General features: G+C 32.4%; 1 protein-coding gene across 1 annotated transcript in view; it reads left to right on the top strand.

Annotated features, from left to right (window-relative positions):
* Window positions 1–243: 243 nt before the first annotated feature.
* The window catches only part of LOC127863326 (probable G-protein coupled receptor 158), a 122,254-nt gene continuing 109,595 nt past the window's right edge, over window positions 244–12,902 (top strand). Inside the window, exon 1 of the mRNA XM_052402745.1 lies at window positions 244–829. Within this exon, the coding sequence (XP_052258705.1) occupies window positions 244–829 (586 nt within the window). The remainder of the gene's footprint in view (window positions 830–12,902) is intronic.

Consider the following 12,902-nt stretch of genomic DNA (forward strand, 5'->3'; position numbering starts at 1 on the left):
ACTTCATTAAAAACCGGACATAGGACAAGTGCATTTTTTAAAATAAAAAGCATACGAGCCTTTTTGTACGAGATCATTAAATATGCAAGATAGAAATCGTGCTTTATATTGAATATTTTTCTACAACACGGATAATGTGCTGTTAAAACTGTATATTTATGCAGTATAGAAATTATTATATTATTAAAAGTAATAATGACACAAATCGTCTCCAAATTGTTTGGGAATATTTTAGTTTTCGTGATGGTGGCGTATGCTGCTTGTAGCATTTTCAACTATACAGTGGTTACGCCGGCGCAAACCGAAGGGGGATTTGTGGTGAATTTAACGACGACCTCGGAACCAGATTTGGAAAGATTTCAAGCAAACGACACGATTGCCTACTTTCTGGAAACAATTGAGCGGTACGCCAGCGGTAAATCCACGTGCAAACCCGGAACAGAGTTCAATCTTGGCAAGGGTGTTATTCAACAGTATGGAATTAATAAATTCAAACGACAAGCCATGCTTGCTGTGAATCGCGCCAACCTAATGACAAGAGTATGGAAAAATGCGTCTCGGTCTTTGCTGGATTCCGAGTACTTTTTGTACTCACAGGTTCGAAACATGGTCGAAGGCGATCCGGACGTGTTCGCGGCCGGAAATTGTTACGACTACAAAGAGTACAAGGGCAGGTATCTGTTTTGCCCCTTTGCCTACAGAACTGAAAACGGTTCCATAAACGTGAAAGACCTGTCCGTCGAGTATGATTACCTTGGAAACGGGTCCGACTGGTTTTTCGAAGCTCGCCAGAATGCTAAGGATGTAGCAAAATTCGCGTACACCTACGGTAAGTTTATGTAGTGTAATACAGTTATTTAAACTTTGAAAATGAACTTGTAAATCCATGTATAAATGCGATTAAAATTAACACACAAAGGAATGATATTTGAAGCATTGAAATGATAGAGTATATTGCAATTATTTGGATTTTTGGCGATGACATATATTTTCAAAGAACATACCAAGAATAGACTTCTATTGTGAATTGTTTAATTGACGCTACAATTGGTTTATTATATGAAACAACTGCCATTGACGTATCCTTGAGTTGTTTAGTTATTTAATAAACTTTAAAATTAATGTACTTTTTGAAACTAAAGTAAGAATGTATGTGTTCAGAATACATTTGATATAAAATACTTTTCAATTCTGGTATGCAAAATCAATGTTTACCATCAAACCAATGTGTCGTCTTTTTATGAGAAAATGTTACGATGTCGTTGCCTTCAAGATATGTGTATCCGTGGCCGAAGAAATACTTTCACCAGCCACACTTCATTGTCAAGCCATGCGATTAGATTAGCTCGGTTATTGTGACAATAACAACATTGTGTCTGATAGTCGTATGCGCCAATAACAAGCTGTAGTTTTTTAATGTATTAACCTATTCAATAATATTATTTAGCAGTAAACTATAGAAGTTTTGGGAAAGTTACCCAGTGGTATGGAATCCTGCTTCCTCCGTTGTTACGTGTATTGTTACATAACACATTAGTGGCATGTTTTAAAGCAACATTGTTTCTAGTACGAGTATGTTTTACAACTCTTACAAACAATAGATCACAACAAATCGCATGAGGTGATGATAACCGATTTGCAACGTTTTCCGATCTGTGAAAACTATTCTTGTCGTGAAAATGTGTCTGGCGTATTAATCAAGATAAAACAGAACGTCGATCCATGTTTTTTCCGGACACATACTGCTATGTTTCTTTAGGGAATTTGTTTCATTATTGGGTTGATATCAGTGATACAGTATTATACCAGCAAATATGAACAGTATTTCACGATGTAGTCGACATGTAAGAAAATATGATTTCTTCGTGGTTGTCATACAATATATCAGCTTTAATAAAAGCTCGTTTATTGTCAAAGATCCATTGTGCTTTCATTTATAGACCATTTTCGCATTCATTGTGAGACATCCATTAGCTTAAATGGCCCTAGCATTTATATTCTTCCATTGAAAATATCCTTTATTGTCCAAAATAGTGTGTTTTTATAGCCGGGAAATCTATTTATGTCCGTGGTCAGAATATTTCTATGCGTTCCTTGTTAAAACGGTCCTTGGGATCGGAATCCTGCAATTAGGTGCATCCCGAACCTTTTACCAAATAAATGAACGAACACAGACCTCATACTGCACGATTGACCCGCATCCCTGGTGTTTAAATACCCACGCACCCACTAGTGTTGCAATTGCTGGAGAATCTTTGTCTATTTCAATTACTTTTGACAGCTTTTCTTTCGTGCAATAAGTGTAATGCAAAATGTATCGATATTCAAAGCGGTAGTTTTTCATCGTGCCTCTTGATTTCTCTCTGTGCAACCCTCTCTAATGAATTTTGATTAAGTACGGTTCCTTTATCATTCACGCAGAAAAATGAGATTCCTCTAGTTCCGTAATTCATTTATATATTTGTCAGGGCTGTGAAAACAATAGTTAGAGGCTTTTAAATCAATCCCAAAGAGACTGAAACGATCGCTGTTTTAGCGAAAAATACATTGTAACATAAGTTCGTGTATTTTAAACATATATTTGTAAATTACGAGACCCAATTGTAACGCGAAATGCAAGTCGGTTAAAATTACGGTACTATTATGTATACATGTATACATAATTAATTTTTGCTGTCAACATTTTCGATGTCATATGCATTATGGAAAACGAATTTTGAATGTTAAGGCTAATGCGAGTAGTTCCATCTTGATATTTATTACAAATTAATGATTCTCTTTTACAAAATATGATTTTTTTGCACTAAACGGCAATGAGTTGTATACTGTGTTGATTAAATATATTCCCTACATTTAACAACATGGGAGGATATTTCCTCGCATGGCTGTATATAACAAGATTTTAAAGCTTCATTTGATATTGGACGCACATATTATAACATGTGATAAATGGTGAATTGGCTTTAGTAAAGCCGCGATATATTAAGCCTTAGTATTGTAATGACAGGGTGTTCGCAGCAAGAAAGAGTTTTTTAATTGACCTTCTTCCTTGTTACTATTAAAATTTTACAATATTCCAAATGATACAATTTTATTCATAAATATATGAAATGACATTTATACAAAAAAAAAACGAAATAGTGTGAAAAAGTCAATTGTTTACCCTGTCAACATTTTCGATGTCATATATGCATTATGGAAAACGAATTTTGAATGTCAAGGCTAATGCGAGTAATTCCTTCTTGATATGTATCAGCGCAATGTAAACATATTGTTTGCAACTCAATGAGTTGATTATGAACTATCTATTTGTTTCACCTATTTAAACATATGTTTGCGTTATTTAACTATTCTCTATGAAAACTGCCGTATTCTGAATGCCAATGATAATGTAAGAAATATGAACCAATAAATATAGACGATTTCGTGCCCAAATGCTTTCCTGTACAAATGTAAAACATTTTATTCATACTGGTAAATGGTTTTATAAGAGATATGTATAAGTTCATGCATCAACGAGCATTCTTCACGGCAGCGTGGTTATGGCATATCTCTTTGTTGCTAATGTGCATACACTTGCAAATGAAGCTGGAGCTTTACGTGTGTACGATGACACTTAACTATATTTGTAATTTTCAACCAAGGATATATCATCGAACGTTTCTATTTTGAAAGTGCTGTCTTTGCGTATGTCAATTTTATTAAATAACAGACTAATGCCTAGAGATTGTTTTTTTTTTTCTGATTTGCCTGCGGGATATATCAACACAAATTTGCATATAATTTCTTTAGTCCACTTGTTACATCTTATTCATCATATTATGTATATATAATGCATAGCATATACTGTTTTTTTTTCAATATTTTTTTTGAGTAAAATTTTGTAAATAAACGTACGAGGGTAGGAAACTTTGAACGTTTGATAATCCGTAATTATTTGGTCAGTATATCTTAAACTTTGATCTTTAATGCAAACTACCATGAAAATAGGATGAAATGAACGAAATAACGGACAAGTGTAATGAAGTTTGACAGCGCTAAAACTCTAAGGACAAATGTCTATTGATTCATTAACACTTTGTGTTTATTTCTAAGCTGTCTGAGAATTGCTGTTCTTCGAGACGTCATTCATTTTCGACACAGCCTTTTATCATAATATGTAAAATATTGGAATGATGAGAAACATGAAAACATTTATCTGAAATGGTATATTTGATTTGTATGCGTTTCTTTTGAATCAATCTTTTTTTTGCAAATCAATGCGTTTAAACAAACATAGATGCGAGTTCTCAACCCTTATCATTTGACATGTTGTTTACAATAGTTTATATGCATTATATTTAAGACATCAACAACAACAACAATTTACAACAACAACAAAACAGACAACTACACAATACCACCACCAATAAATCATGTTTAAACGGGCCGAATGGAGAGCAAACACGGAAGGATAGATACTATACAAGTTATATCTTACATAAAAATGTAGAACTGTTTCAACTGATTATTTGTTTTTCGACTTGCATATATCTCAAGCAAACAAAAAAACACATACTTTCAACCCTTTTAGGAAATACAGTCAATATGCAATTTCTCATACCGTTTCGCACGACTTATTTGTACGGAATATTTTCCAATAAAAACAGACATTGAAAAATGTCTTCCATGTCATAAACAGTTTTGTAGACGTGATAATGTCATCTTGTAATGCATATGAAGTTATGTATTGTTATTTAAACTTGGTAATGATGTTGATTTGGTAAATTTGTATGGAATAAGACTTAACCCTTTTATGCCTAGTGTCTAGAAAAAGGCCTTGGCAAACAGCGTAGACCCAGATGAGACGCCGCATCATGCGTCGTCTCATCAGGGTCTGCGCTGTTTAAAAAAAAAGGAATTTCTGTAAGAAATATTTTAAATATAGAAATAAATATACCAGACATCCCTAATTTTGGAAATAAATTGATCAAACTTAGAAGGATGGGAGAGTCCACTAGGCATAAATGGGTTAATGCAAATGATATCCGCCAAAGCAATCACACATTATTATGTTCTCTGAATAGTGTATAATAATGTGTACTGTTCATTAGGTCCCTTTAACCCATTTATACCTAGTGATTTAGCCCATTTATGCCTAGTGGACTCTCCCATTCTTCTAAATTGGATCAATTTATTTCCAAAATTAGGGATATCTGGTATATTTATTTCTTTATTTAGAATATTTCGTACAGAAATTTCTTTAAGCAAACAGCGCATACCTTGATGAGACGCCGCATCATGCGGCGTCTCATCTGGGTCTACGCTGTTTGCCAAGGCTTTTTTTCTAGACGCTAGGCATAAATGGGTTAATTTAAGAAATGCCTCAGATTGGTATGTGCATCTTAAATATTAATAATTTAAGCATTTTTCAAACCATCGTGTTATCGTTTGTATAGCCCTTTTAATAAGATGAATGTGTATGCTTCACAAAACAAGTTTACAACCCATACTTTGAATTCATCGTTCCTAGGCGATGACGCCAGATTAACTCTTTTTGCTTGTGCTTGCTTTGTGTTTTGTGATGTTATAATGTTTGGCAGTATACCACTAGCTATATATAAAGAACATCATATAATTTTTTTTCTTTTAGATTCAGCTTAAATATTCGTTTAAAATTTACAAGAGACATGAGCAAAACAAAAAGAGCATTTGAATGGCAAAACTTATTACTAAACATACAGAAATACCTATGCTAAGTTATTAAAACGAAGTCCCCATTACTTGATTCAAAAAATAATGCATTAGAACACAGGATAAACGAATACATACATGTATATTAAACAAATTCACGGAGTAATGCAAACGCCATCTAGCAAAACAATCAACTCTTATCCCCGATGCCCCTTTACCATTTCAATGTATATTTTAATAGACGTTTGCTTATTTCGTACATCAAACGACAGTAGAGAATATGAGATATTGTCAGATTTCCGATTTTTTTGTATTTATTAAATCAAATCAGCAAACATTTCAATATTCCAGTCATAGCTGAGCACATCACATCAGTCACAATGGAAAGTAATATTTGATAAAGCAAATAAGATGCCAATGCCATGATTGATTAAAAGCTTCACGTTGTCTTAAAGATGACATGACCCGTGACTGACTGGGAGGAAATGTTATATGTCAATATTTTGTGGTTGTTTAATAAACTGAAGTCGCTCCCTGCGTTTGGGTGTTTTAATGTATGCACGTTCGTAAAGAAAGGAGCTATTTAGCTTGTTCTTGACTCTGGCTATCTTGTCGCTTTTCTCACTCCTAAAGGGGAATCTCTCCTCAGTAGCAAACATATGGCATAGGTTTTCAATTATATTAGATGTATTTGTAAACATTTAAAGTATATAATTATTCAGGCGTGCACATACAATTTCATTTAATATGTTTTTTTTCATGGCGTTGACAAGAATCAACAGCTACCTTACTAAAGGATAAACCAATATCATTTTTAACTATGGTGTAACTGTTTACAACCCAATCTTTTCTTATTTATTGTGTCAATAGTTTTAAAATGAATTAATGAACCAGAATAAATTACTACAGAAATACGAACTTCAGCGTTTATCTGATCTCTTGTTTCGTTTACCTTCAGTGGACTCACATACGTATTTTGTTTCAGAAAATGTTTCGATACCGTGTTGATTTCACCCGTCAATACATATTGTCTAACAAAGCAAAAGAGGTAAAGCGACGTATTAACATTTTCAAATGATGTACTGGTTTAACCGGAAAGTAAATGCAATTGTTTTAACCTCGATAGAAAACCTGACCCACCAGGTTCTATGTAAGCACCATTGTCTAGTTAGCACAATTCATATCGCAGGCGCTTTGGAAACGCATTTGTAAGGAAGACAATTAATAACACTAGAGTTTCCAAAACACAATTTTCTAATTAGCAAAATTGAACACTATTACCCTTGCGCATGCCTTTCTATTGATTACTTTTTATTATTCATTAGCATTCAGTTTTATTCGGTTTTCATATTGCCAAATTAGATTGAAATACAAAAACACGTGAATATTTAATGTAATGAAATGCATGCTATCGTTGTGAATTAGGAAAATGATTATACGCATTATATCTCTTGCATTAGGTTGAACAATATTTGCAAAACTTGTTTTATTCATTATTGAGAAAGAATGGGAATCCTAAAACAAGACAAAGGTCCCTAGATGAATCAGCATGCTAACACGCTAAACAATGCTGAACAATAAAGTAACCCTCAAACAATCGCAAGTTTCTATTATACTTCAAGTTTTAATTTCCCATGAATGTCTTATTGAATACTTACTGCGTAATATACTTGATATATATATATATATATATATATATATATATATATATATATATATATATATATATATATATATATATATATTGGGAATTAAATTCCTTACAAATGACCAAACCAATACATGCAGGATGTAGCATCCTATTAATTTGCATAATTTGGACACATAAAAATGCACTAGTATTCAATCTCGCAAAAAGCAAATGACGTTTTACTGCCATGTCGTGGTCAATAGCAAACACAATATTGGAATACGAGTAGCGTTAGAGATCTTACTGTATAATAAACAGATAACTGACAAGCACTGCTATTAGCGCCTAGAGTTGCTTTTGTCATTTTTCTTTTTGTCACAAGTCAGTGTTTTAACATAATCATATTCACTAGACAAACCTACATAAACGGGTACATGGTATTTAACATATATTTAAAACATAACACTAATTGAAAATGTTCATTACGTAATACTCAACTTTATTGATAATAGCGATGGAGGTTGTTTGATATTCCTTTACTTTGGCTGATATTTTTGTTAATGCAGCTTAAGTCAAGTTAGTGTGTTCAGTCTAGTTATAAGTTATGCATCGATCTACAAATTTAATATTTCAAATGACGCGTTATGTGCTCAATAAAAATAACGTAAACATGATCATATACACCAACCATTAGCGATTTGGTTTCATAAAGCAACTTCAATCAGTATAAATTCATAAACTTAGATTTACGAATACATATCTGTTTTATAAGGTACGTGTGTTGTGATTATTTATTCATTTTGTACTGACTGCAAGTTGAAACACCTGTGATTTCTCAAACGAAACCGCGGGGTCATTTGTTTAACACCCTGAACATACTTGGATCAGCGTTGCGTGGAATGATTATACTTTTTATGAGCTGAGTTATTAAGAATTATCCTCCGTTAATGATGCTTGTCATTAATTATGCAGACACCGTTGTTCTCTTGGTGCTCGTACTGTTGTTAAACAAAGGGAGACAATTCATTTCAGATAGTAGAAAACACACATATTTTCACCAGTTTGGGACTAAAGCCTTTGCTATATAGTTATAGGTTATTTCTCCGATAAGTGGTGAAACAATAATACTAGTTAGATGGAATGAAATTCTTAGTTTTTCGTCGTTTTTTTGTAAAAACAGACCTAATAAATATTTACACAACCTCCTCGTAAGCAACAATCGTGAAAGATATGCTTTAATATAAAATGTTAAAATTACCGTGTTTATTTGTTAATAAAAAATCATTCAGAAGTGTTACAATTTATCCGAACGATGTTAGCTTAACTATTATAACATCATCCGTGTAATCTGTTCGTCGTTATTTCATTACATACCCACTCAGTCGTTTTACAACGCTATCGCTGTAACACATCGAACCAGTTTCAAATCGCATGTACATGCAGTATGAATTTAGAATAACACGTGAACGCGCGTACATAGTTTAGTATTGCTATCATGTCATACGTGCACATGCGAAATGCCATATATTTGCGCTTACATTTGCAGAAGTTAATTCAAATTTACCTAACGATATTAACGAATGAATGCTTTAGTGATATTATCAATATTTCTGCCATTAAACATGGTTTTGAAACAATTGTCTGGACCATCTACACACCATTCCATAATTATTTTGACCGTTTTATCAAAAATAAAGATTAAGACCTTAGGTATTGATATAATACATACGTTATAAAAGTCAAAATTGTTAGGTCAAGTGTTTTTTATGTATCAACTTAATTAAGCAGTCCTTATTATAAACTTTTAACATAATCTGTTTTGTTGTGGAACTATTGAACGTTGCTTGTTTTTGTTTTACTATAAATTATTTTATAACATGACCTACGCTCCAGGAGTGAAATAACGTAATGCTCAATTTTGTTTATTACACGGGTGTTATTGTACTAGTTATATAACTGTGAAATGACATCATTTTTTGCCGAAATGACGTCATTATTCCAGTGAATTTCTTCAGTTAAACTCTTTTACAATGCGAATAAATGGTGAAAAGAGCATAAAATAAAAAGAAAATTTGTTTGTCAAGTTATAAATAGAATCTAAGATTCGTGGTAATTTTGTATTGAATTTATTAAACTCGTAATCTAATTAAAGATAAAAACTCGAAAGACCTCGTTTTGATCTTTATTTAGATGACTTGTTAAATAAATTAAATACAAAACGACCACTCATGCAAGATCCTATATATAATATGATTTATAGGTGCTACCTGATTTACGGGCAAAAGCTTTTCAAGTTGTTTTGATAACCATGTATTTTTAAAAAAATATATGGGCATGATTGTGTTCAAAATATTATGATTGTTGCAATAATTATGTAATGCATCAAAAAAATAAATAAATCATAAAACGAATTACATGTTCCTAGCTTAAAGATCTAGCATCTTATAGTTTTTGTTTTCTAGCCGCTGGAATTTAAAGCTGGTTCGGTGGCTGTGGTATAGTGGATGGGATGTCTGCTAACTGGCCTTGTCACAGGGAGGTATCTGTATTGATCCCTTAAGATAACCCTAAATACATACTATGGCGTACTATTTGGGTTGAAAGTCAAGAAGACCTACAAGGTAAAAAGATAAATGTACGTCGAAGTACAATAATTGAACGTCGACATACAAATATAAAATTCACTTCGAAGTATATATGTGTACGTCGAAGTACAATTTGTACTTCGACATACATGTTTGTACTTCGACGTACAACTTTTCTGAACAGCCAATCAAAACACTTGTCTCTTGAGCCGCTTTTTCTTCAGATTTATTCATAATAAATGTTAAAAATCTCTTTTTTAATTGAGGACAAAATGAATTAAAATATCAGAATGGAAAACAAAACACATAGAAGTTTCAAGTATTTAATGCATTGAAATAGATTATATACAAATTTGAAGAAGATTCAATTGTTACCTTTTTTGAAATTAAAATTATTAAGCATATTGTGAGTATTTATTGTTCATGCGGGGCAGAGAATCACGATCGTCCAGCGCATTACTGTGTAGGAAATTCCCAACGGTAACCAAACAGTTACCAAACGATAACGGGATAAATATTGTATTATAACCTCCCCGTTGGTCGTATTTTGTGATAACCATAATTTGCATAAGTCAGAGGTTAATTCCGACACGCCAGGTCAATAAATACGCACACTATCTATGAGTTAGCGGTCGATAGTCGCATACTTTGGTATAAATTATAATAATAATAATGTTTAATAAATACGCACAATATTTATGAGTAAGCGGTCGATAGTCGCATAATTTGGTTTAAATAATAATAATAATAATGTTCAATGTCAAATATCCCTAATAGCAACAGATGTAAGGTGTCTCTTGATTGGCAAACACTCAAGGGTCGGTGAAAATTGTACGTCGAAGTACATTTCTCGTTCTACCTAGAAGGTCGTGTAGACTTTCGACGTCATGGTACGTCATATAGACACTAAATACTGGTTCTATCCAGGAAACCGTTTATTCATCAAATGTCTTAATTCAACTTAACAGCTTGCTAAAGCAGTTGTATTTAGCATACAGTACACTGATTTAACATAATCAAAATCATGTGATGTGTCAAATCAATTTTGATTGACAAATTTGACAGGATTTTTTTTAATCCAATAAGTTTTAGACTGTCAAATTACACACACTACGTATTGAAAGCCATACCTGGAGCTTTCGTCTGTATACCACTGACTTCATCAGCAGAATGATTTCTACTGTTGGGAAACGTTAACACCGCTAATTGTCTTCTTATTTATTATCAATGTATAATTATGTGTAACAGCATAACAACATACTTGTTTTGCAATTAAAATATTTAATAAATACAGGTATTTTGCAGGTTTCTAATTTTCTTTCGCAAACTATTGTTGAATAGTTAAAATTTTGTCGCCACTAAAAAGCTAGCAATTTTGTAGCAATTTTTAAATCACAGTCTAAACTGCATACACTTAGCTCTATAGTTACAATTCGAATGCAAATACTAGAATGCATCATGTTGTAGCAATTCTTAAATCACAGTCTAAACTGCATACACTTAGCTCTATAGTTACAATTCGAATGCAAATACTAGAATGCATCATGTTATATCATCCATATTTTTTTATTTAAACATTCAAATAACACATAACACAGTACATATATAAAAAGGTATGTGGTATTGTTTGGAAATACAAAACACTTCACATCATTTAATTGCACATAAAATTATAGTTACAAAATTAGTAATACTAAAACACTGTCATCAACCTACAGGACAAGAATATTTACGCATATGAAATTACAAAGTGATGTTATTTTATTGCCATTTACAAAATTAACACAGCTGGTTTTGTACTAGCCATAAAACATTTATCATGGATTAACAAGTAACAACCAATTGATTAATTACACAATAGAAAGGAAATCATATTAATTGCATTATGCATTTACTTATCAATCTATTTGCTACTGTTTAGAATTACACTATCTTACTAAAAATGATCACAACATATACTTAGTGCTTTTACATACTTGTGGTAAGTTTTGTATTACTAGTTTGACATTTATTGGCAGACACTTGTCTATATAAAGACTAAATTTGCATGGGAACTTTCATATTTTTTCAGCATAATTGCCTTCAAATTGTTAATTTAACAACCCTTTGACATTGTTTACACATCTGATCTTATTATGCCATAGCTGATTTTTGTTTATAGATAGACAGATATAGACTTTTCAAGGTTCTATAAAAGTTTACACATGTTCCATCCAAGTAAACCAACAGAACAAATAAAGATCACTACAGATAATAACTGTGTGTACAGCTTGGAAATTTTGATAGTTCAGTAATCCCTCCTTTGTTGATTTCTGTAAACCAAAACTGTCAGTTTTGCTGGATAGAATGGCTTGTGTGATGCCCAGCTCTTGCATCGGCAGAACAGCTTCTAAAAACGGAAAACCAACAAATATCTTAAAATTTGGTCAATAATGCAGACAATTTATAAATGTCTTGTTTTTGTTGATTTCGAATCTGGAAGATTTTTTACGAAAGATTGTGGTACGAAAATCCAACGGTATTGGATTTTGTGGTTTTAGGCCTAAACTTATTATAGTGATATTTAAACTTTCGGGATATCGGTAAAGTGCGAGCAGACGAGGCGTAAATACTTTAAAAATTAAAGCTAAAAGACTAAAAAGTTAGAACGGAATATCTTTAAATTTTGTGAATAAATGTGTTTCTGGTGGATAACAACGATAACTTACCAGAATACTGCTCATGATCACACGTAAAACTTCTTTCTGAGAGCGAATGGGAAATGCGTCACGAATTCTGACAAATTAACAATAGGGTGTCGTTATTGAAATACCGCGAGAATACTGGAAGAATAGAGATGCCAACTTTAATGTTTAAAACAAACAGTTTTTTTAACAAGCATTTGTGATTTGTCAGGATAATAATAACAATAAGATATCGAAAAGATCAAAGCAAATAAATTCGAAAGAAATCTGAGATTCGGCAATATATTTAAAACGGGTTATATTCACGTAAATTGTGTTTGGTAAAGACTG

The sequence above is a fragment of the Dreissena polymorpha genome, unplaced genomic scaffold, assembly GCF_020536995.1.
Source record: "Dreissena polymorpha isolate Duluth1 unplaced genomic scaffold, UMN_Dpol_1.0 chrUn005, whole genome shotgun sequence".
Classification (NCBI taxonomy): Eukaryota; Metazoa; Mollusca; class Bivalvia; order Myida; family Dreissenidae; genus Dreissena; species Dreissena polymorpha.